The sequence below is a fragment of the Hyaena hyaena genome, unplaced genomic scaffold (assembly GCF_003009895.1).
Source record: "Hyaena hyaena isolate Hyena2069 unplaced genomic scaffold, ASM300989v1 scaffold_11, whole genome shotgun sequence".
NCBI classification, from domain to species: Eukaryota; Metazoa; Chordata; class Mammalia; order Carnivora; family Hyaenidae; genus Hyaena; species Hyaena hyaena.
In genome coordinates this window covers 4,760,708-4,786,743 of record NW_024080643.1, presented here as the reverse complement: position 1 = coordinate 4,786,743, position 26,036 = coordinate 4,760,708, and the positions used below count along the sequence as shown (strand labels likewise).

General features: G+C 41.3%; 1 protein-coding gene across 3 annotated transcripts in view; it reads left to right on the top strand.

The window, feature by feature from the left end:
* Positions 1 to 10,560: 10,560 nt before the first annotated feature.
* NUP58 (nucleoporin 58) overlaps positions 10,561 to 26,036 on the top strand; it is a 53,871-nt gene continuing 38,395 nt past the window's right edge. The window contains exons 1-6 of one of the 3 annotated variants that reach the window (XM_039254912.1): positions 10,561 to 10,844; positions 16,864 to 17,006; positions 18,080 to 18,115; positions 20,361 to 20,510; positions 21,192 to 21,329; positions 25,332 to 25,442. In XM_039254912.1, coding sequence (XP_039110843.1) covers positions 10,738 to 10,844; positions 16,864 to 17,006; positions 18,080 to 18,115; positions 20,361 to 20,510; positions 21,192 to 21,329; positions 25,332 to 25,442 — 685 coding nt within the window. In that variant the 5' untranslated portion in view covers positions 10,561 to 10,737. The remainder of the gene's footprint in view (positions 10,845 to 16,863; positions 17,007 to 18,079; positions 18,116 to 20,360; positions 20,511 to 21,191; positions 21,330 to 25,331; positions 25,443 to 26,036) is intronic. The other 2 variants (XM_039254899.1, XM_039254905.1) reach the window with 2 other exon arrangements.

The following is a 26,036-nucleotide window of genomic DNA, read 5'->3' as shown; positions in this document are numbered from 1 at the left end:
TCTTCTCTCTCTCTTTTTTTTTAATGTTTATTTATATTTGAGAGAGAGAATGAGAGAGGGCGCACAAGTGGGAGAGGGGCAGAGGGAGAGGAAAACAGAATCTGAAGCAAGCTCCAGGCTCTGAGCTGTCAGCACAGAGCCCAGTGCAGGGCCAAACTCATGAGCCGTGAGATCATGACCTGAGCCGGAGTGGGAGGCTCAACCGACTGAGCTCCCCAGGCGCCCCTAAGTCTTCCTTTCTAATTAAAAATTTGCCAGAATTTCATTCACTTATTTTATTCAACTTGTCTTGGTTTGGTTTTTTTTGAGTGCCTGCTGTGTATCAGACAGATTACTTACGCAAGTGAGATGCTTGTTAAGCACAGCAGTCCCTGTGTTGAAATTACTCCTGTAAGGTAAATATCTAAGAATAAGATTGAGTCACCTAGAAAGCAGTCTTGGTACAGTATTACATAGAAAAGAAACACAAACCTGCTTCCAAAAGCAAAAAAAATCAAAAAACAAAAAACAACCAAACATTGAAAAGTAATGTAGGTCCTTACTAAAGATCTTTTTTTTTAAAATATTTTATTTATTTTTGAGAGAGAGATAGAGACAGCATGAGCAGGGGAGGGTCAGAGAGAGAGGGAGACACAGAATCTGAAACAGGCTCCAGGCTCTGAGCTGTCAGCACAGAGCCTGACGCAGGGCCCAAACCCACAAACCGCGAGATCATGACCTGAGCTGAAGTCGGATGCTTAACTGACTGAGCCACCCAGGCGCCCCTGAAGATCTTTTGGAGATGAAAATAGGGTGAATTATATTGAGTAACATACATCAAGACTTCCTTAATAAAACCTCTTTTTTATTATTTCTCCCAGATTTTTGTCATTTTTCCCACTTCCTGTTCCCATACAGTTTAAGCTCACATATCAGGTTATCATCTACCTTCTTTTCTCTTGTCATTTCTCACTTTTTCTCTCTTACTGATTCTAATAGAGAAGGAATAACAATGATAGAAACACTTACTACGTGATTATCAAGAGTCAGAAAGTACACCAGGTGCCTTCCCTGGGTTTTGACGAAAATACTTATCCTCCTCAGCTTAAAGATGAGGAGAGTGAAACACAGTGAAGTAACTTGCCCAATATCATGCAACAGAGAAAGCCCAGATCCGTGATGTGAAGCCAGACAGTCTGACTCTAGAGTCTGTATTATTAACAACTATTCTATATTGATTTGTTTTTCACAATCCATATAGGAGTTCCATTTATGATAATACGATAGGCTAGGAAATGACCCTGCCTTAAAAACAAAAAAGACTCAAAGTAACAGGCAAAATAGAAATCAAGTTCTGTAAAATACCAGGTAACTGACAAGATAGTGAAGATGTACACGTGCAAACTCTAAGGGAGAGCATATACCCAGAAAGGTAAGGAGGATGCCGAAAGTGTCAGAAAAGAGCTTTAGCCAAACCAGGTGCCCCTGAAGGACGCACAATTCAGAAGTCAAAAATCTAGGGCCCACCCAGGTGGGGACACTCTTTCCCTATATAAAGCCAGGGCCATATAGGAAACTCAACCAATCCAAGTCTTAGAATACTGCAGGAAATTTGCATTGACACGGAGAAAAGAAGGGGGTGCAGTAATTGCCCATCTTGGAAATATTACAATCACAATATTAGGTTATTAGATGGATGTACAGGCTGGATTCATACCACCTAAAAAAACTTCCCCCAAATGTCAAGCTGTGAATATAGTTGAAAGTGCTTGGAATTAGTAATGCCTAGGAAGCCTTTTACAGCAAACACAAATCCTTTTTTAGTAGACTCTATCTTTAATGTAGGTTTCAAATAATTCTCACAATTAGTTTTCAAGGGAAAACTGTGATGATTCATCACAGTAAAAAATAACTAGTACACAAGGAAACAATTCTCAAGAAATAACTGGCAGTCACAATGCAATAGCAATAAAGATTTTATAATTATCAGGCTTTGTTTCTAAAACAACTGTGCTCATTTTGTTTAAAGAAATGAGACATTTAAAATATCTGCAGTGTAGGAGAAAATAATTTTTAAAAATGTTTTGTTTATTTATTTTTGAGAGAGAGAGACAGAGCAAGAGCAGAAGAGGGGTAGAGAGTGAGGGAGAGACAGAATCCGAAGCAGATCCAGGCTCTGAGCTGTCAGCATAGAGCCCGACGCAGGCCTTGATCTCACAAACTGTGAGATCATGACCTGTGCTGAAGTTGGATGCTAAACCAACTGAGCCACTCAGGTGCCCTGGGGAAAATAACTTTTTAAAAAAATTTTTTTAATGTTCATTTATATTTGAGAGAGAGAGGGAGAGAGAGAAAGTGTGTGTGCGTGTGTGCCTGTGTGTGTGTGTGTGTGTGTGAGCAGGGGAGGGGCAGGGAGGGAAAGAGACACAGAATCGGAAGCAGGCTTTGAGCTCCAAGCTCTCAGCACAGAGCCTGATGTGGGCTGGAACTCATGAACCATCAAATCATGACCTGAGCCAAAGTTGAACACTTAACCAATGAGCCACCTAGCTGCCCGGAAAATAACTTTTGAATGATATAGCAAATATGAAGAACCAAATACAACTTCTATAAATGAAACACAAAAACTGGAATGGAAATTTCATTGGATGGGTTTAACAGATTAAACAAGAAGAATCTGAAAACCAGAAGTTACTAAAAAAATTATCCTCGAAGGAAATGAATACAGAGACAAAAAGATTATAAATATGACAAAAGATTCAAGAAAAAGTGAAGGAAAGAGTTAAAAGATCTAACACAAACCTAATCACAGTTTCACAAGAATAAGAGAGAAGAAGAGAGACTGGAGCAAAAATAATACTTGATGAGATAATGCCTGAAATTTTTTTAGAATGCATGGAAGACATTGATCCACAGAAAAAAGAAGCCTACAAATTCCAAGTATGATAAATTAAAAAAAATCCATGTCTAGACACACGGTAGTGAATTATAGATTCACTATTCATTATGGCAACACTGAAGACAAAAAAGGAGATCTTGAAAGCATCAGAGTAGAAGTACAAATTACCTCCAGCAGATTCATAATTAAATTTACGGTTGACTTTTATCAGCAATAGTAGAAGGCATGTAACATTGCAATGATATCTTCCATATACTGGAAGAAACAATTGTCAATCTAATATACTTTTTGCAGGGGTGCCTGGCTGGCTCAATTGGTAGAGCATATGACTTGTGATCTCTGGATTGGAAGTTTAAGCTCCAAGTTCGGTGTAGAGATTACTTAATAATAAAATCTTTTAAAAATAGAATAAAATAGGGACGCCTGAGTGGCTCAGTCAGTTAAGCATCTAACTCTAGATTTCAGCTTAGATCATGATCTCATGGTTCCTGAGTTCCTGCCCCACCTGGGGCTCCATGCTGACAGTGCAGAGCCTGCTTGGTATTCTCTCTCTCTACCTCTCTGTGTCCCTCCCCCACTCTCTCTCTCTCAAAATAAATAAATTTAAAAATAATTTTTTTAAGAAGAGGAAGAAATCACTTAAAAAAATAAAATACTTTTTCCAGGAAAAAACATCTTTCAAAAAATGAAAGTAGGGGGGGAAAAACTCACACATTTTCCAAACAACAAAAACAGAAAGAGTGAGTTTGCCATGATCCATATTAAAGCAAATTCTAAGTTATATCTCAGAATAAGGAAATGACCACAGATGGAAGATCTAAGATGCAAAAGAAATGAAGATTCTTTTTATTTATTTATTTATTTTTATATTTTTATTTATTTCTAGGAGAGAGAGAGACAGCGTGAGCAGGGGAGGGTCAGAGAGAGAGGGAGTCACAGACTCTGAAACAGGCTCCAGGCTCTGAGCTGGCAGTCAGCACAGAGCCCGATGCGGGGCTCGAACCCACGAACCGCGAGATCATGACCTAAGCGAAAGTCGGACGCTTAACCGACTAAGCCACCCAGGCGCCCAGTCAGTTAAATTTCTGACTTTGGCTCGGGTCATGATCTCATAGTTTTGTGAGCTGGAGCTCTGCATCTCTCTCCCTCTCTTTCTGCCCCTTCCCCACTCATGCTTTGTCTTCCTCTGTCTCTCAAAAATAAATAAATGTTAAAAATTAAAAGAGAAGAAATGAGTATATGTACATAAACACTAGCCGTATAAAACAATGCCAAAGTTTTGCGGAGTTGAACAATAATTCAAATACATGAGTCAGGAGTGAGATAAAGTTTTCTAGGATCCTTGCATTATCTTGGAAAAGAGTGGGAGTGCTGGTTAACTTTGGCCTTAAAAAGTGTGTTTATGTTTTGTTTGCTAGAGTAACTGTTAAAATAATAGAAACAGCATATAAGTTCTAATGTCATAGAAAGTGAAAATGGGATTTTAAAAAGATATATTTGCCACAGCATAAAAAGAATATCAGATGTCAACAAATTTAACAAAACATGTGTAAGATATTTGTAGAGCATGTTACAAACTCCATAAGTGGATGGGTGAATGGGTATATTGATATATTTCAATCTCAATCCCCCTCTCTCTCTTATACACACACACACACCCCTACATAAATGGAAGGGTGCATTATGTTCATGGAATAGAAAACGCAATTTCAAAACATATAAATTCTTTCCAAACTAACCTATCTACAAATTCAACGTAGTCCCAATCACTATCTTAATAGGCTTAGTGTGTGTGTATATTTTGGATGCGGTGGGGAGTTGTCAGTATGTATGTGTGATAAGCTTATTCTACAATATATATGGAAATGTAAAGGACTAAAAATAATTTTGAGGAAGAACAAGAAAGCAATATTTTCCCAAAGGAATTTTTCAGACATTATAAATTTATAGTAACTAAGGTAGTGTGTTGTAAGAATAGGCGAATAGGCTTGTGGGACAGAATGAAAGTTCAGTAATAAACCCACATATATAGATATCTGATTTACGAAAAATGTGATATTGCAGATCAGTGTGGGGAAACCCTCTTTTCAGTGAATGGGGCTGAGAAACTTTGGTATCTATATGGTAAAAAGATCAAATGTGATGCTTACCCCATGCTGTGCATTCCCATGTTGATTGAAGACCCAAATAAGCATAATAAACTTTTGGAGGTTAGGTGAGAATAGTTTCATGACTTTATTATGGAGAAAAATATTTAAAACAGACCATTAAAAAACATTATAGATAGTAAATTGAATTATATTTAAATTGTATCTTTCTTTTTTTAATGTTTTTTATTTATTTCTAGGAGAGAGAGAGAGAGAGACAGTGTGAGCAGGGGAGGGTCAGAGAGAGAGGGAGTCACAGACTGAAACAGTCTCCAGGCTCTGAGCTAGCAGTCAGCACAGAGCCCGACGCGGGGCTCGAACCCACGAACCGCGAGATCATGACCTAAGTGAAAGTCGGACACTTACCGACTAAGCCACCCAGGCACCCCTAAATTGTATCTTTCTATTCCTGAAGGAAAAAAGACAACAATAAGGCAGTACAAAGCAATCCATTGAGTGTAAAAGGCATTTTAACACATATAATATACAAAGGATTCATATTCAGAAAATATAAAGAACTCCTGTAAATAAATTTTTAAAAGACAGAGGCTCCGGGACACCTTTGTGGCCAGTTGGTTGAGCATCCGACTTCTACTTCGGCTCAGGTCATGATCTCACAACTCGTGAGTTCGAGCTCCACGTTAGGCTCTGTGCCTGGAGCCTGCTTCAGATACTGTGTATCAGATACCTCTCTCTCTGCTCCTCCCCTATTCAAGCTCTGTCTCTGTCTCTCAAATTTAAATAAAAAGAGGCTCCACAGAAAAATGGGTAAAACATTTGAACAGGACTTCACAAAATAGGATGTCCAAAAGTTCAATAAACATATGTAAAAATATTTAACTTTATTATTAATCAGGAAAATTAAAAAAAAAATTTGACTGTAACATGTTTTGGCAAGGATACGTAACAGCGTGGACTCTCAGACCATGGTTGCTGTGGGAGTGTAATTTGTTACAAAGCCTTCCAAAAGCAGTTTACCATCACCTTATCTAGTTGAATACGTACATAGCCTATGAACCATCAACTCACTCCTAAATGTGGGCTCTAGAGAATCTTAAGCATATGCAATAGTATATTATGTATACTATGTATATGCAACAGTATATTATGTGTACTGTGTATATGCAACAGTATATTATAGAACATTACGTGTAATAATGTTTATAGTACCCCATTTATAATAGCCCCAAACTATACACAATAGCAATAGTAGAATAGATGGATAAATGGTGATATAGTCATAAAATGGAATAATATGCAGCAATGGAAATGAACAATCTTCAGTTACATATAACAGCAAAGATGAAAATCATAAACATAGTGTTGAACAAAAGATGCAAGACACAAAACAACCATATGCTGTGATTCCATTTATGTTTTAGTTAAAAAATAGGCAAAACTCAACTACGTTTAGGGGTGAGCATGTAGGTGCTAAAACTATAAGGAAAAGTAAAGAATATATTCTTACAATAATCAGCATAATGGTTACCATTAGAGTGCGATTGACAAAGGGCATAAAAAGAATTTCTAAGTTGCTTGCAGCATTCAGTTTCTTGATGTGGGTGATGGTTACAATATGGGTGTTTCATGATGTGGATGTTTAGTTTATAAACAGAACTCGTATACTTTCTGCATTCTTCTGCCAAGTTATGATATTTTCATAACTGGGGAAAGACTATGAAGTAAGAAATTTTAACTTCTTGGGGCTCCTGGGTGGCTTAGTCGGTTAAGCGTCCGACTTTCACTTAGGTCATGATCTCGCGGTTCGTGGGTTCGAGCCCCGCGTCGGGCTCTGTGCTGACTGCCAGCTCAGAGCCTGGAGCCTGTTTCTGAGTCTGTGTCTCCCTCTCTCTCTGACCCTCCCCTGCTCACGCTGTCTCTCTCTTAGAAATAAATAAAAATATTTAAAAAAAAGAAATTTTAACTTCTTTTCAAAGTAATGTATAATGGTTTTTTAAAAGTTCAAGCGTAAGCGCCTCTGGGTGGCTCAGCTGGCCAAGTGTCTGATTTATCTCAGCTCAGATCTTGATCTCAGGGTTGTGAGTTCAAGCCCCACGTTGGACTCCAACACTGGGTGTGGAGCCTACTTTAAAACAAACAGACAAACAAACAAATAAATATTCAAGAGTAGCATAAAGCTTATAACAAAATTTGGTTATATTACCATTACGATTCCTACTTTCCCAAAGCACTCATTCTGATTTTTGTCTTTTTCTTGTTTTTAGTTCTATGTTTGTCTTTGTATGTCTAAGTAATATAGTTTTTGGACTGTTTCTTGATTTCTTTTTCAGTTTTAGGTAATTTTTTTCAGTTTCTTCCTTCACCTAAGGTCGGAATTTAGCTCTTGCAGAGCATCCCCTGGTCCCAGACTCACATTCCCCCTTCCTCTTGTCTTCCTAGAGTTTTAACACCTCAAAAAAGCTAAATCCACACTCAAGTTTTCATTATTATTCATATAGACTGTTCACTGCTAATCCAAATTAAGTACTCTACTTACATTTCCTTTCTTATATAATTGCATTTTTTTTCTAGCTCAGTTGCCTCTGAGTAATTTGCTTAGTTTTCTTTCTCTCATGTTAAGTATTTTCACACTAGATCCAGAATTCCTAATGGTTAACTCTGACAGATAATCTCTCAGTTCCATTGTTTTTCCTCAAGACATACTTCTAGAACTCCCTAGATATCTCTAAGAGCCTCTTCCCTTCTTGTTCCTGGCCGTTCTAGTTGTTCTCTGGCCTACTGAATGGATATTATCTTAGGACTCCCCTCCACCATCAGCCAGGGAAAAGTCTTGATTAATCTTTTGTGTTGAATTCCTAGATCTTACGTTGTATTCTTCTTGATTTATTTCGTTCTGTTCTTTAATGACTTCCTGAAATAAGACAAAAGACAAATCTTTGATGGATAGTTTGGCTAGGTCTAGAATACTGTGGTGGGAAAAAATTTTTCTCTTGGGATTTTGAGAGCTCCTAGAAACACATCCTAACTTCCAAGGTACATAATCAGAAATCTGATGACTTTGTTTTCCTTTGGGTGTACCTACTTTATTTTCTCAGGAAGCTTTTTGGATCTCTTTACCCCCATGATCGGATATTTTAAAATAAGGAAACTTGCGGGGCACCTGGGTGGCTCAGTCGGTTAAGCATCTGACTTCGGCTCAGGTCATGATCTCACGGTTCGTGGGTTCGAGCCCCGCGTAGGGCTCTGTGCTGACAGCTCAGAGCCTGGAGCCTGTTTCAGATCCTGTGTCTCCCTCTCTTTCTGCCCCTCCCTCACTCATGCTTTGTCTCTCTCTGTCTCAAAAATAAATAAGCTGTAAATAAATAAATTAATTAATTAAATAAAATAAGGAAACTTGGTTTTCTCTTTTATTTCCATTCAGTGTTTTGAGAACATGGTGAACTCTTCTTTTTCTAATACTTTTATTTATTTTTGAGAGAGAAAGAGATTGAGCATGAGCAGGGGAGGGGCAGAGAGAGGGAGATACAGAATCTGAAGCAGGCCCTAGGCTCTGTGCTGACAGCTCAGAGCCTGACACAGGGCTCGAACTCAAAAATTACGAGGTCATGACTTGAGCCAAAGTCGGATGCTAAACTGACTGAGCCACCCAGGCGCCCCTGTTTCTAATATTTTTTAATTGCCACAGTTATGTTTTTAATTTCCAAGAGTTCTTAAATTTTAAGTAGACCTTATTTTTAGAACACCTTTAGATTTACTGAATAATTGAAAAGACAGTTCCCACATACCCCATATCTAGTTTCTTCTTTTATTAATATCTTACTTTAGTATGGTATGTTTATAACAATTAATGTACCAATATGGATATGTTTTCAATAGCTAAACTTCATAATTTATTCAGGTTTCTTTAGCTTTTATCTAATGTCCTTTTTCTATACCAGAATTTCATCCAGGATACCACATTACTTTAAGGAGCCACGTATGTCTTGACAAACAGTTTCTGAAAATCTTGGTCTTTTGATAACCTTGACAGTTTTGCAGAGTACTGGTCAGGTATTTTGTAGAATGCCTTTGCACTGGAATTTGTCTAATGTTTTTCTCATAGATAAACTAGGATTAAGGATTTGGGGGAGGAAGATCACAGAGATAAAATGCCATTTTTATCCCATTATATCAAGGGTACATAAGCCCCAACATGATTTGTCAGTCTTGATGCTCACCGTGATCACCTGACTGAGGTTATGTTTAAGTTTCTCCTCCATAAAGCTACTATTTCCCTTATTTCTATACTGTCTTTTTTTTTTTTGAAAGAGCTCACTCTTCACAGTCCAGCTTATAGAGTAGGGAGTTGTTCCTGCCTTCTTGTAAGGATAGTGTTTCTATATAAATGATTTGGAATTCTTCTGCAGAAGATATTTTTCTAGTTTCCCCCATTTATTTATTCATTCATTCATTCACTCATTGGTTTACATCAGTATGGACTCATGGATGCTCATTTTACACTTTTGGTTATAATCTGAGAGTTCCTTAGTTTCTTGCTTGAATTGTTCCTTTTTTGGCCATCAGGAAATCTTTCACTTGGCTCCTATGTCCTTTGACAGGGTCTCATCAACACAGGCGGGGCTTTTGTGAGCACTTCCTTACTTTCTGGCACCACAGTATGCTCCAGGCTCATCTTGCATCTTTTCCACCGCGACTCTAAGAATTAATAATTTCTCAAGGAGGGCCAGTCCCTTCAACTGGAGCATAATATTAGAATCCAAGATCTGAGCACTAGCTGTGCCTACCGTACGGAATGCTGTTCCTCCCAGGCTTAGAGTTCATTTTGTTACACACATTTCCCTTTTTTCCAAAACTTTTTTGTAGCACCCTGTTCTGATTTTGTGGATCTCATTTCTCTAGGTATGAGCAAAAGAAAAATAAACTTATTTATTTTTGCTTCCCAAATTATTCTCTACTCCCTCTAGATTTGTTTTGGTTTCTGACTTTCGTGTCTGACCTGTTCTTTAATATCTGAGGGTCTTTAATTGTCCTTTCAGGGGCGCCTGGGGGGCTCAGTCTGTTGAGCGTCCGACTTCGGCTCAGGTCACGACCTCAAGGTTCGTGGGTTCGAGCCCCGCGTCGGGGTCTGTGCTGACAGCTCAGAGCCTGGAGCTGCTTCAGATTCTGTGTCTCCCTCCCTCTGATCTTCTCCTGCTCACGCTGTCTCTCTCTCTCTCTCTCAGAAACTTTAAAAAAAAAATGATAAAATTAAAAAAAATTTAACCACCCGTTCAATAAAATGGTAATTAGAAACAATCTTTGCGGGAGAGTTTGAAAGGACATAAGCAATAGTTGAGACTCAACAACCATAAAGCACAGATTCACTCAACACACATGCGGATACGCAACTAAAAAAGAGTCGGTTCCGCTTGCCTCTGTAAAGCTGGGCGCCAACTCCGTAGGGGAGCCGGAGGCCCGCCCACGCCACCGCATCCCAGGGTGCCTTGCGCGGGGCGCCGACCCCGCTCCATCCCAGGGCGCCTTGCGCGGCGGCCTCGCTCCCGGTGGGCTACGTGCGCGCGCGCGGGCGCCGGAACGTGCTCTCGCGTGGTTGCCCCACCCACTTCGGCCTTGTCTTCGCCGCCGCTGGGACTTGAAGTTCCCGCCAGGTCGCGGCTGGGTGAGAGCGATGCTGCCCGGCCCGCCTTGGCTCTGAGGAGGAGGAGCGGCCCAGGCCCTGGCGGCTTGCTGACGGCGCCGCACCCGGCAGCCATGTCCACGGGGTTCTCCTTCGGGACCAGCACGCTGGGCTCCACCACCGTAGCCGCCGGCGGGACCGGCGCAGGCGGCGGCTTCTCCTTCGGGACCGGGGCGTCTAGGTAACCGCACGTCCTGGCCTTCCTGGCCCGGGGCCTCCCCTCGGGGCTCCGGTGATTGGGCCCGTCCCTCCCCTGCCCCCCCCCCGCCCCCTGGCTTCCTTCCTGGGGGGCCTGGAAGAGCGATACGTGCCCTGGGCGGCTTCGAAGTCCTCAGCGCCTTGCCGGGCCCCCGGCGGCCTGGCCGGCAGGAGGGCGGAGGGCTCGGGGCTGAGGTCCCAGAGTTCACGATGGTTCACGTTCACACCTTGTTCCTACCGAGGGGGTTGGGGGGGGGTGTCGGGGGGGGGGGTCAGGCTGCGTGGAAGGGCCTGGGATGTCATTCCGAGCCCGAGAGCGGCAGCCCGGGGACAGGGCGAATGGGGGGCGAATGGACGACTTTGGGGCTTATTTGGGGCTTTAGAACAAAGTTAACAGAATTGTAAGGACAGTTAAAAGTGTCTCGCCGAGAATTCGGGTTTCATTGCGGGGTATACGGTTTGGGACATTCCAGTGCTTACTGATTTCGTGGGGTTTTAAACGAGCTCAGGTCTATGCAACCTCATGGGACCCTCTCCTTTGTTATTGTTGTTTCTTGTTTTAGACGCTTTTTGACAGCATTTATTGGTGATGATTTTGAACATGGTGTGCAGGTTAGTGGACGCGAGCTGTCGTCGTCATGACTCACACCGTCGTCTACTTAACGTTCAGAAGTGAAGCGTGTTTCTCGTTTTTTGTGCCACCTGCTAAACCACCAGCTCAGATGGGGGCGAAACAGCTCGCAGAGGTCCAGAGGCCACTAGAATGGCTAGAGATCCTTGTGATGACAGATTTAATCTTGAGAATTCAGTCTTTTTTTTTTTTAATTTTTATTTATTTCTAGGAGAGAGAGAGAGAGACAGCGTGAGCAGGGGAGGGTCAGAGAGAGAGGGAGTCACAGACTGAAACAGGCTCCAGGCTCTGAGCTGGCAGTCAGCACAGAGCCCGACGCGGGGCTCGAACCCACGAACCGCGAGATCATGACCTAAGCGAAAGTCGGATGCTCAGACGACTAAGCCACTTAGGCGCCCCAGAATTCAGTCTTTTTTAAGGTAAACGTGGAGGAGTTAAGTCGAGAAGAATGCCTAGAAAGCGTTTCAAGGTGTCTTGTGAAGTTTGAGGAATGCGGTGGTAGATTAAAAGGGCAAAAGTAACCTTCTTGTGTTAAAAAAAAAAAAAGGGGTGGTCACAGACTGCGTAGTCAACTATAAAATCTGGGAGTCTCTCTCCTTGAATACCACCTCCTTTTCTCTCACTCTGCACACTGAATCAGCAAAGCCTCATAATTTTTAATTATTCCCTTTCCGTTTGCTTCCTTTCCAGTTGCTGCCAGCCTCTTACAGGCACTGGTCATTCAGGGAACACGTGTTTATTGAACACACTCCTGCCGAGGAGGCTCTGTTTTAGTGGGGCAGATAAATAAGAGTCCTGCTCTCCTAAAGTACTTGTGATTTCGGCCAGCTTTTCCACCTGTGATCCTTCTCGTGTGGTGAAAACTATAACGTCCTCTCCTCCTCAGATGTGTTCAGAGGTTCCTAGTTGCTGTCTCAAAAATCTACTTTGATGACCATCTTTTTTCACCACATTATAGCCAGAGTGATTTTTTTAAAAATTCCAATTGCCTCCTTTTAATGATTTTTCATTATCCTCGGAATGAAGTAAAAATAAATCTTAACCATAATCTGCAAGACCCAGATAATCTGGAACCTCTTCAGACTCATCCTGAGCCCATATTCTCCTCTTCTCAGCTTGCTTCAATTCAGTGATGCGGATGTATTTAAAGAATTATTTTCTGTCACCAGCCCATACAGGCATACAAGTAACTGAAGCTAAATTTCAAAGAAAGATACTCGCCCTCACCTTACCTGAGACACTGATGTTTTCTGTTCTGTTCCATTTCGTTATTATATTTTAATTAAAACTACATTTTTAAGGGCTCCTGGGTGGCTCAGTCAGTTAAGCTTCCAACTTTGGCTTGGGTCATGATCTCACGGTTCGTGGGTTCGAGGCCCCCATTGGGCTGTGTGCTGACAGCTCGGAGCCTGGAGCCTGCATCAGATTCTGTGTCTCCTCTCTCTGCCTCTCCCCACTCATGCTCTGTCTCTCTCTCTCAAAAAGAAAATGTCTGTTTTTTTGAGAGAGAAAGAGAGTGAACGGGGGAGGGGCAGAGAAAAAGAGAGAGGGAGACACAGAATCCAAATAGGCTCCAAGCTCTGGGCTTGAACTCAGTGGACCATGAGATCATGACCTGAGCCAAGTCTGACGCTTAGCGGACTGAGCCACCCAGGCGCCGCTTCATTTTGTTTTTTAAAATGCTGGTTGTGATCTACTAAATTGATGTTATACTTCGATGGGTCCTAATCTTAGTTTGAAAAACACTCCTGTAGCAATTTTGGTATTTTCTTAGTTCCTCAGGTGGGCGTGGCCAAACCTCTTCTCTCTTGGATCAGTTCCCTCCTGTTGGAATTCCCCAACCACCTTGGGTGCCCAGCTAGTGTCTACTTTGAGGACTCAAATGTTTACCTATCCAGAGAGGTCTTTTTAGATCTGCAAGTGTAGAGGACAGAAACGTCCTCAGAGTACCCTGTGACACAGCGCCTAGCACAGTTGTGATCAGTTCATTAAGTGTTTTGTTGACTTATGTTCTGATCCCAGCAATAGAATGGAAGCCCCTTGAAGGCAAAGACCATTTCGTACTGTTTTTTCAGTGGACACAGTGGAGCTCAGTACATATTTTGTGAGTGAATGAATGATTGGTTCATTCTCTCACTGGAAACTTCCTGAAGCCAGGATCTGAGTCTTATTTACCACTCTGTCCTCAGTCCCTGTGACAAGTCCTGGCACATGAAAAGGGCTTTCATAAATCCTTGTTGAATGACTGAGGAAAGGAGTTGTTAGTAATGAACTAGAAACACGCACTCAGTCTTTAGAAAGGCTTAGATAAGTGAATGAAAGGAGGCAGGCTGACATCTGTCTAGTGGAGTGCTGGTTGGAAGGCCTAACTACCCCTATGCCATCTAGTGACTTGGTCTCTTTAGGTGAATCATTTTAGCGAAGTTACTCTCGAAGCCTCAGTTCCCACATCTGGAAAAGGGGTATAATATATTTACCCCACAGAGTTGTCAGATAAAGCATGTAAAAGTATTTAGCACCGTATCTCGCACTTGGGAAGCACTCGGTGAATGTTACCCCCTAAGTCCACATTAGGACATGCTGGAGAAGTTAAAAGAGTATTCCTGACCTGCTGGAGTCAACTTGGCTTTTCTTGAACACATCTTAAAGAGTCGCTGGCAGATAAGGTTGAGGCTAGGTTGAGGCAAAAATTGGTTATGTCTGGGGTGGCTTTTGTTTTTCATAAAGTAAATTTCTCTGCCACAGAGAACTTTCTCTTTTACTTTTCTAAGTAAGAAGATACCACTTTGATGTATTTCTCTGGTAATGTTTTCAAATTTAGTTATGAAACACTTCATTGTGTCTTCAGTTACCGAGAAATTTTAAGTATTTTAATTGTCTAAAAATACATACTTTCACTGTACGTCTTTTGTATATTTATGGAATGACAGTAAAACCAAACGGGGTCATTGATTTATTTGGAAGACAGGGAGCATAATAAATATTTTCTTAATTTGATGTTTGCACAATTTGCCAAGAGTGTCTATTTAAATACAAAAAAATGTTTATTTTTGAAAGAGAGAGAGCAAGTGCTCTGGGGTGAGGAGGGGCAGGGGGAGAGAGGGAGAGAGAATCCCAAGCAGGCTCAGTGCTATCAGCGAGGGAGCCTGACACCTGGCTTGAGCTCCTAAGCCACAAGATTGTGACCAGAGCCGAAATCAGGAGTCGGACACTTAAGCAACTGAGCCACCCAGTTGCCCCCTAGAATACCCTTTTAATTCAGTTGATTAAGTGTTTAAGATTTGTCCTTTGTTGGTGAAACCTTGTGGCCTGTTCTGCCAGCCCTCTGTACTTCACACCTGGGATACACATACACCTGTGCTCATGGAAATCGTTTTGAAATCAATGATAAACTAAGAAAGAGGGCATAGGCTTTTTTTCCTACTCAGTGTTGATGACTGATTTCAAGTTCTACTTCCTTAGTAAGTTCTCTATTCTCACAGTGATTAGCTGGCATAATACCTTGTACATAATGTGTTTAGTTGAATTTATAGGTGTTCTTATGATGACAGTAGTAACATTTATTGAGTGAAGTTAATTTGCCAGTCTCTTAATATTTGCAAAAAATCTGTTAAGTGGGCACTGATATTCCCATTTTGCAGGTGAGGAAATAGAGAATCATGAAGGCCAACTAAGGTCACACAGGTATGAGGACGCTGGGGTGCTGTCGCTGGAACCCGACCATAACGCTACGGCTTTTTTAAGTGGAAACAGCCCAGACTTTTAAACTTTTTAAACCTGACCTTGGCTTCTCTTAGGGTGATTATGTCTGTGTGAAGGTGAGGGAGAAGTGATAAAGGTACCTCTGTAGGATGAACGGGGTCTCCCATTGTTACATGTTGAGATATTCTCTCCTAACTCTCCTACACAATTTTTGAAGTAGCAGATTGTCAAGATTTTAGATAGCAAGTTTGAGCCCCTGAGTTTTTTTTTTTCTTTCTTTTTTCTTTTTCTGAGAGAGAGAGAGCGCATGAGCAGGGGAGGGTCAGAGAGAGAGGGAGACACAGAATCTGAAACAGGCTCCAGGCTCTGAGCTGTCAACACAGAGCCTGACGTGGGGCTCGAACCCACCAACTGTGAGATCGTGACCTGAGCCGAAGTCGGATGTTTAACCGACTGAGCCACCCAGGCGCCCCAAGCCCCTGAATTTTGATAAGAACAGTTGAAAGTTGTGAACTTTGTTCACATCACTTGTTATTATCAGCTGTTCTTTTTCAGCTTTCAGAAACCCTGAAGAGAATTTCTGGTGATGAACGCAGTCTGGATCGAGGGTACTTTTGCTTTGCATTTTACTCTTGCCGGGTTACCTTTGAGCCGTCTCCTCTTCTCACCCCCACTGCCAGTTCTTACTGCTGTTTTGTGGCAAGATAACTGACTGCACCCTCCTCGCCCCCTCACCCCAACTCCATGAATAGGGTAGTATAGCTATAGAGAGGTAGTGAAGAGCACTTTTCTATTTCTGGGTATGTTATCTTCCTTTATGTTATTAGTAGTTGGGGAAGAACAACTGTGTTTAGAAATGTGAACTGTCCATGAGTCACTCAAGAAGAAAATGATCCACATTCATAAGATTTCCCTATGGCCATTTGAAATTATGTGGGCTTTTTTTTTTTTTTTTGAGAGAGAGACCGTGTGAGCAAGAGAGGGGCAGAGAGAGAGGGAAACACAGAACTCGAAGCAGGCTCCAGGCTCTGCAGACTCTGAGCTGTCAGCACAGAGCCCGTTGTGGGGCTCAAACTCACAAACCATGAGATCGTGACTTGAGCCAAAGTCGGACACTTAATCAACTGAGCCACCCAGGCGCCCCCAAAATATGCTAGGTTTCAATAAAACTTCTGAAAGCAGAATATGTGTGATACTGTTTATGGTTACTTGGGATCTGAAATCCTAATCGCTGTGGATTATGCTTTTTTTTTTGAAGGCCAGTATTGTATTTTAGTAGAGTAGAAAATATGCTACTTTTTTAAAAAATGTTTATTTGGGAAAGAGAAGGAGGCACAGAATCCAAAGCGGGCTTTGCACTACCAGCACAGAGCCTGATGTGGGGTTCGAACTCAAGAGCCATGAGATTGTGACCAGAGCTGAATTCGGACACTTAAGTGACCAAGTCCCCCGGGTGCACCCCCCTATTGTATTTAAGGCTACTTTTATATGTGACTGATTTTTAAAGAGAACAGGAAAATATTTGAGTTTGGTGGGCTAAAAATAGTTCCTTTCGTATTCTATGGGGGCATATTGCATATGTTAAATGAACGAAGGGAACCTTGAACTTTTATTTTTCTTAAAGAGATACTGGCTCTAATAGACTTGACTTTGTGTTTTTTGTAACAAGCAACCCTTCGGTGGGGCTCAACTTTGGAACTCTTGGAAGCACCGCCGCTCCTGCAGCCACATCTGCTTCCTCGGGCGGATTTGGAACCGGGCTCTTTGGACCGAAATCTACCACTGGCTTCACTCTGGGAGGAACAAATGCAGGTGAGCAGGGTCATCACGTTTGCAGGGAGTAGGTGTGGGCTGTTCGTTTTCAAGTTCTGTTCTCTGTCTCTTCCCTTTATGAGGATTGTCCTTGGTGACGGAGCTAAAAAATGGTAAATACTAAGATGAAAAAATATATTGGATGTGGAATTAAGGACCAGTGATAGGCCCAGCTTGGTTATAACCTATTTTTGTATAAAGAAGGAAAACCTACACATTTAAAGAATTACATAAGATCTCTCTTAAGAAAAAAAATTTTTTAGTGTATTTGACACAAAGATGGTATAGCTCTTTAAATATAATGAATTAAAGTAACTTAATTTTTATATTAGATTATATAATGCAGCATTTTACCTTAGTCAAGATAAGTTTACCCATTTGGACTGAACTAATTGAGCAGATGTGAGAGAGTTCGCATCTATTGTATTATAATGTTATAATTTACCTTCCTAAGACATGTCTTAAGTTTTTGTATTATTAAAACAATTGTTTCACTGGGAAAAGGGTGAGAGTTCAAGGTTTCTGGTAGACATTTCAATAATAAGTTGTTTTTAGTACTCATGGGTATTTATCAAGTTAAAAATATATTTCACTGGTACTGCCATTTAAAAAGTTTACTTCCTTATTGACTTTTTATTCTCTACTCTCAGGGCCTCTTGGTCTCTGTTACCGCCTTTTGCATTGACCTTCCAGCCTTGATTGCACCTTTTCACGGCCACACATAGACAATGTAAGAACTGCAGGAGTAAATGTGAGACCAGCCAGTGAGCGCCCTGAGATAGCTCTGTGTTTTGCTTGGAGTAGCTTTTTCTTCTCCTTGCCTAAGTTTGTTACAAGCATTAGTTGTTTGCATTTTATAAATTTTATTCCCTAATTAATCAAAGTCACATACAGCTTATGATATGAAAACCAGTGGTGTAGGAAGAACATTTGTGTTAGGGGTTATGGCGGGAGATACTGGCCGTCTGAGTATTGTAACCACGCCCTGAAGATGGTTAAGTCTGCCCTTGTGATAACCCCCAAATGCCATCTTCCACTGACGAATTAAATTTTATTTCTCTTTTTGTCCCCAGGAATAGCAACAACTATAACTACAGGATTAACTCTGGGTAAGAATTTTTGAGGAAAGTTCCCAGATCTGTGGTTTTCTACTCTTCTCAGTATCTCACAGAGCTGGGGTATAGAAGGAAGCATGTAAGGAATCATGGACACCGACTCCTCACAGAACCTTTCAGTATTGGGAGTTTTTTAAACAGTCAGTGACTTTAATTCAGAATAAAAGCCTTAAACACAGAAATGATTTTTCTGTGGAAATTCCACATTGCAGTTTGCAGTTATTTGAGTTCTTGTAGTGAAAAAAGCACCACACTGTAGGTCAGAAGTCTTGGGATTAAACCCTGCTTGCACCTCCAAGTCCTTGTGAGGCCTTAGGTAGTCATGTAGTGTCTGGCAGCTTTTAGTTATCTATAAAGTGAAGGTTTTGGACCAAAAAGGTTTTGGCTTCCCTTCTGGCTCCAAAACATGCTAGTTCTGTGTAGTGGTACGCCAGCTGGGCCCTGAGTTACTAAGACGGCGGTTCATAATGTCAGGAAGTGAACGCGTGCAAGGACAGTGAGCAACCTCAATTAAAATTCAAGTTATTAAAGTTAAAGAAAACGTTGAAATAAAGATCGGTGGACTTTCTTCATTTGGATGCTACTCACCTGATATCAGCAGAAAGCATAACACATCTGTTTACTACCAGAAGTTTGGACAGGATTGGCCTCAAGGGCAAGCAGTTGGGTTCTTTTACTTTCTGTGACGGTGGGACCCATACAGGATTTCACAGTGCTGTACTCTGGCAGGAACCTCTGGTTGTGGTAAGGACAATCCAGAAGCTTAGCTTCTGGCTTCTTTGTGCTCTCAGAGGAAGCCAGAATGCAGGTGGTTATACGTTTCTTCATTCAATATTTTTGAGCAGCTTCTGCTTCCTAGCTGTGTGTCCTTAGGTATACATGATGCTTTGAGCATCTAGTATTAGCTGTCGGTGTGGTGATGGTACTGGTGGTGAGGATGTCCTGACGGTGTCGACTACAGAGGGCCTGAGCAAAGCATTCCCTGTATTACGAGGGGAAGGTGACAGGCAGGTGTAATAATATGGTCTTGTGTGATCTGATAAATGCTTTAACAGGTATGAAAGGCACAAAGGAAGGAAGAGGAAGAAAAGAGTAGAAGTTTATTTGGATGGCAGGAAACATTCCTGTTGGAGGAACGGAAAGTGCAAAGGCCCAGTTTTAAAGGGATCCAGGGAAATAAGAAAAATACTTGGTTCTTAGAGTGTAGGATTCCGAGGTGGGAATGGTACAGAGAAGGGGCTGCACGAGCAGGTTGGGACAAGACAGGAGAGGTGGCTGTGCGCCAGCCATCTAGGCTCTGGTGTGGGGATGGCAGAGAGCTCCTGGGAGCCTTCGGTCAGGGAGAGTCAGCAGGGTATTATTTCTTGTTGCTATTACCTCTTGTTTTTAAAGTAACTAAATAATTCAAAGAATAGAGGTTAGAAGGCCTGATAGCACAGAGACAAATTAAGAGGTTGTGATAATAGTTCTTGAGAGGCAGATGGTTGGAGCTAAGGTTTCTGAGGATGCTTATGGTCCAGGGATGTTTCCGGAGTAGGGTTCGTCGCGGCCTCAGGGACGGTCGTGGTTTCTGGCACGGGCAACTGAGTGGACCCTGGCAGGGGGTTAGGGGTGGTTTTGTCTAGGGAGGTGCAGAGGTGCAGAGGGACATCCAGGTAGAGTTGGGCAGGGGTGACTCTGGGAGGTGTAATTTTAGGCCATGTCTCTGGTTGAAAATCTTCAATTGGGAAGAAAGGAAGCAGGCCGGCGGCCACAGGCAGCACCATTTAGGAGGCAAACAGAGGAAGGACAAGGAGATGGACAGAAGGAGACTGAAAGGAGTAGCGGAAGCAGAGACACAGGAGAGGAAGCGGGAGAGACAGAGACACAGGAGAGGAAGCGGGAGAGAAGCGTGGTTTATCAGCCTCGGTTGGGAGCGGTATTTTTCTCCTGAGTATAAAGGAAGGGTAAATGCTATTTTAGGTAAATTCAGGGGTGGCACTGAAATTGGATTTCAACGTTATCACATTGATTGGACTTTTCTTTTGCTTTTCTTAAATCACAGGACCATCATTTAAGTATTTGTCCTGATTTAGTCCCAGGTTTTATATTTTACTTCTTATGCAACTACAAGTACATGTATCCTTGTTCTATCTGCAAGGGTAGAGAGACTCTGTCTTGTAGGGGTCCTGATTGAGACTGTATAATGCATACACGGTTATGGTAAAATAGGGTCCGTTTGTTTGTTTGTTTGACACAGGAACGCCAGCCACGACATCTGCGTCTACAACGGGTTTCAGTTTGGGATTCAGTAAACCTGCCGCCTCTGCCACACCATTTGCTCTCCCTGTCGCGTCTACCTCAGCGAGTGGTCTTACTCTTTCGTCTGCTCTCACATCCACTCCTGCAGGTGAGGCAGAAGAGAAGAAGCCACATCTTATGGTGGAGTTTTATTTTGTTTTGTGGTTAGTGAACGTAGGTGTCCACCTTTATTAAAGATAACTTCAGTTTGGAGAGTTTTTATTTCAGCCATTAAGCAGTTTCGACCTAGTAAATTACTGATTTGTGAAGAAGGTCATCACTGGTCCTAAAAGCAGCAGGGCTGTCTTGGAGGTTAGTCTCGATTTACAGAGCACAGCAGGGACCGGGCGAGAGGCAAAATGTAAAATTATTAATATCCACTTTGTTTTCAAGGAGCATTTTGGTGACAGGCAAGGGTAAATAATTTGCATGAACATTGCCTGGCTTAGGATTCATTCCATTTCAAAGACGAAGTTGATGTCCTGGGTTGAAAAACTCTCTATTGTCTGCAGTCACTTACCTGACACCATTGTAGTATTACCCAAAACTCTTATTTCTGTCATTCGGTTTTTACTCTGAAGGTACTATTTCTCTTTATTCTTAGGGGTGTGTGTGTGTGTGTGTGTGTGTGTGTGTGTGTGTATTTTATCTTTAATGAGTAGTTTTTCCTAAGTGAATTTTATTACGGACATGGAGTGTTTTTGGTTTTGTTTTTTTTAGGAAGTGTTATTTTCTCTGATGTTCTTAGACATGTTTCCTTATGAAACCTTACAATTGCATTTTTGTCTAGCATCTACAGGATTTACCCTAAATAACTTGGGTGGAACAACGGCCACAACTACTACTGCATCAACAAGCCTCTCTTTAGGGGGAGCCTTAGCTGGTCTGGGAGGCTCGCTTTTCCAGAGTTCGAATACAGTAACATCAGGTAATTGATGGTATTTACTTTCCAAAAATAGTAAATATTTATACTTAAATTTACTTTATCTGTATTTTAGCCTTTTGAACAGATCATTTTTTTCCTTTAACCTATGGATTTTTTGTTTAGTATGAATACTGAATTAAAAAATGTTTTTCATACATAATTAGACATTGTAGCCATGTAGAAATAAATTTTTCTGCTCCTCAGTATTTTTATTTATTTTTTATTTAGCGCACATGTGCGGGGGAGGGGCAGGAAGGGAGAGAAAATCCCACTCCACACCCAGCACAGAGCCTGACGTGGGGATTAATCTTATGACTGCAAGATCATGACCTGAGCTGATATCAAGAGTAGAACACTTAACCATTTGAGCCACCCAGGGGCCCCTCAGTATTGACTGACTAGATAAGGAAGCAAAGAGGGGCCTGTTTAAGGAGGAGTAAACTATTCTAGAGAAACTTGTCTTTTTCATAAAAGGCAGTTGCTTAGTCTGAATCATTTAGTATCTAAATTCATTGTAAGACAACTTGACCTTTTAAGCTTTGGTTGTAAGAATCGCTTTCCATTAAATAGATCAGGAAATGGTATTAGAATGTTTTGAAAGCAAAGTTTTATTTTTTATTATTATTTTTTAAATATTTTTATTTATTTCTAGGAGAGAGAGAGAGAGACAGCGTGAGCAGGGAAGGGTCAGAAAGAGAGGGAGATACAGACTCTGAAATAGGCTCCAGGCTCTGAGCTGGCAGTCAGCACAGAGCCCGACGTGGGGCTCGAACCCACGAACCGCGAGATCATGACCTAAGCTAAAGTCGGACGCTTAACCGACTAAGCCACCCAGGCGCCCCTGAAAGCAAAGTTTTAAAACAACATTAAATTTATTCTAGTCAGGCAAAATATTAAAGTATCAATTCACTTGGCAGAGAAGACTTAATGTTTTCTATCTTGGATTGATTTTTCATTTCATGCTTATTTTGGAATTAGCCTCGTATTAAGGATTCTGCAGATGTTTTGAATATTAGGGGTTTATAATAGAGGAAACATGATACTATATATAATGTAATACAGTAATAGAATGCAGGAAAGCCAGTGAGGCTAAGTGGAAGTGAGAAAAGCTTTCCTCTGATTTGAAGACATTGTATAATTATCTCACATAGCACTTAGAATCAAGAATTTCTGTTTGGAGTGCCTGGATGGCTCAGTCAGTTAAGTGTCCAACTCTTGATATTAGTTCAGGTCTTGATCTTGCAGTTGAGGGATAAAGCCCCACATCCGGCTCTGTGCCGAGCATGGAACTTGTTTGGGATTCTTTCTCCCCCCTCTCTCTACCCCTCCCCTGCTTGTGTTCTCTTTCTCTCCTGCCCCCCCATGCCCCCCCCCCAGGAAAGAGTTTCTGTTTGCTGGGGCACCTGGGTGGCTCAGTCGGTTGAGTATCCAACTTTACCTCAGGTCATGATCTCATGGTTGTGAGTTCAAGCCCTGTGTCGGGCTCTGTGCTGACAGCCTGGAGCCTGCTTCGGATTCTGTGCCTCCTTTCTCTGCCCGTCCCCCACTCATGCTCTGTGTCTCTCTCATTCATGCTCTGTGTCTCTCTCTCAAAAATAAATCAACATTAGAAAAATTAATAAAAAATGTTTCTGCTTCCTAACCTAATTTATGAGCTAGGGAAAGTTGATAACATGTTGAAATCACAGAATTTCCAATAATACATACATTCATTTATAATGGCTATTTAATTTTCAGAAGTTTTGCTGAACACCTAATATGTGTCTAATAATTGGTATGTGGGAGAGTTTTCTGTTAAAGTTATGGTTCTTTTGTGTTCTCTATTCAAATACTATAATTTAATGAAGAAACTCTGGGTCAATGGAAAAGGGAAAAAGGAGCTTGTCAGGATAACCTGTAGAAATTTGTAGTGTTCAGGTTAGCTTTGATCTTTCAAATACTTATCTTTGTCACTGTTGTCGAACCTGGTAGGTATTCAGAGTGTCTTCTAGTAACCACAGTCACTGGATGACTAACATACATTTCCTTGCAGGGTAAATATTTCAACATCTTTCCCAAAGATTCCTAGGAGAGCAAAACACAAAGATAGTAGAAAGGGGAGGTCGAGCATTATTTTTGTGTCTGCTAATGAATTTTTAGGTCTGTTCTAATTTTTCTTAAGCTCTAGACACACATTAGTGCTTAATTTGTGGTTATGCTAACCTAAAGGTGCCATTGATTTTAAAAAATTAACGTCTATTTAGCTGTGGTTTTTTTTCCACACATTGCCAGTATTTGAATCCAGCTTTCAGTCATCCTGTGCTCATATCCAGTACATCCTACTGTTTCCTCTGTTTTTAAAATACATAGCATATTGTTCAAAAAGAACCACAGTTGTATCAGCTGCGAATGCAAGGATTTCTAAGATTTACCAATGCAGGGTCTTTAAAATTTTGCTACTTGATTCACAAGCATACATTAATGATTTAAGATTAAGTATAGTCTCTTTAGTTCCTTTTGTCAGTGAGGTAGGATTTAAATAAATGAATCCTACTTTTTTTTTTTTTAAGTTTTATGAAAAGAACTTAGGAGTATGAAATCTTGATGATGTTTGAACTATAAGGCTTCCAACTATCAGTTCTTTAAGTTTCATCAATAGTAAAACTCTTTGCTTTAAATTAATACTGAAACCTTACAAATCATTACTATTTTATTTATCCATCCTTCCCTAGCTTTATGGAGGTGTAGCTGAGAAATAAAATTGTAAGATATTTAAAGCGTAGAGCGTGATGCTTTGATATATACATATACGTTGTAAAAGGATTCTGCTATGAAGTTAATTCACACATCTGATTTTAAAAGTATACAATTCTAAAGCCTGATTGGAAGACATGAAGTGTTCACCTGAAAATAACAAGCTAAAACTGCTTTTGTAGAGAGGGTTTAAAAAACAACAAATAAAATGGATTGTTCACCTGTATCGAATTAACATACACCCTCTGATCCTTCTGGTAAAGAAAAATTGATACAGGTCCATAAATACACAGGGCAGAGTGATGTGGTGGTCAGCGGGTGGAGTAGGAGAATGGGCAAAATGGGCAAAGGGGAGTGGCAGGTCCAGGCTTCCAGTTGTGGACTGAGTAGATCACAGGGATGAAGGGGACAGCCTAGGGGATATAGTCGGTGCTATTGTAATAAGGTTCTATGGTGACAGAGGAGTAGCTACATGTGCCGTGAACATAGCATAGCATGTAGGCTCGTCGGATTGCTGTTGTACACCTGACGCGAGTGTGACGTTATGTGTCAGCTACACTTAAAAAAAATTACCTAGAAAGTAAAGAAATTAAAATGACATCATCTGGGGCGCCTGGGTGGCTTAGTCAGTTAAGCGTCCGACTTTCACTTAGGTCGTGATCTCGCGGTTCGTGGGTTCGAGCCCCACGTCGGGCTCTGTGCTGACTGCCAGCTCAGAGCCTGGAGCCTGTTTCAGTCTGTGACTCCCTCTCTCTCTGACCCTCCCCTGCTCACGCTGTCTCTCTCTCTCTCTCCTAGAAATAAATAAAACATTTAAAAAAATAAATAAATAGGGGCGCCTAGGTGGCTTAGTCGGTTAAGCGTCCGACTTTCGCTCAGGTCATGATCTCACAGTTCGTGGGTTCGAGCCCTGTGTCGGGCTCTGTGCTGACTGCCAGCTCAGAGCCTGGAGCCTGTTTCAGTCTGTGACTCCCTCTCTCTCTGACCCTCCCCTGCTCACGCTGTCTCTCTCTCTCTCTCTCCTAGAAATAAATAAAAATATTTAAAAAAATAAATAAAATGATATCATCTGAACTACGTGTACCATTGAATCCCAGCAAGACTCTCAGTCTTTGTCCAGAGCATACTCTGGACTTGTTTCTTGTTCTTTGCTTAAATCAGGTATGAAGAAAACCAGGATCCGACTTAAAAGCATTTTAGGGCTTTGGTCATTAAGGTGAAATTATGAAGGCTTTCAGTGAACTTGATATGTAATATTTGGCTTATTTTTAGGACTTGGACAGAATGCCTTGGGCTTGACTTTGGGAACCACGGCAGCTACTTCAACTGCTGGCAACGAAGGCCTTGGAGGTATAGACTTTAGTAGCTCATCAGATAAGAAGAGTAAGTAACGTCCTATTTTATGTCCTTATAGTAACTTAAATTCCTGGGTCTGGAGGATTAAGTACATATTAAGTAGTAAAGTTTTGACTTTTAAATTTGTTTGTATTTTATTTCCCAAATTGTTCATGTAGTGTGTGTTTGAGTTTATTTTTATAGAAAACTGAGATTTGTATGTGCAGATGTCTTAGGTAGCCATCTTCACGCGTAGGTTGATACATATTCTTAAGTTGGGATCACGAACGCATAGTTGACACCTGAATAACACGCTTTGAACTGTGCGGGTCTGAACTTATCGTGGGTTTTTTCCAATAAGTAGCCGTACTGTAAATGTGTTTTCTCTTGCTTATCATTTTCTTAATAGCATTTTCTTTTCTCTAGCTTCTCTTACGGTAAGAATGCAGTATATAATACACGTAACATAAAAAGCGTGTGTTAATTGTTTACACTATTGGTAAAGCTTTGGGTGAAAAGTAGGTTATTAGTCGTTAAGTTTTGGGGGAGCCAAAAGTTATATGTGTATTTTCAACTGCCTGTGAAGTTGGCACCCATTCACCCCTGTGTTGTTCAAAGCTCAGCTGTATTGCTTTATAACCT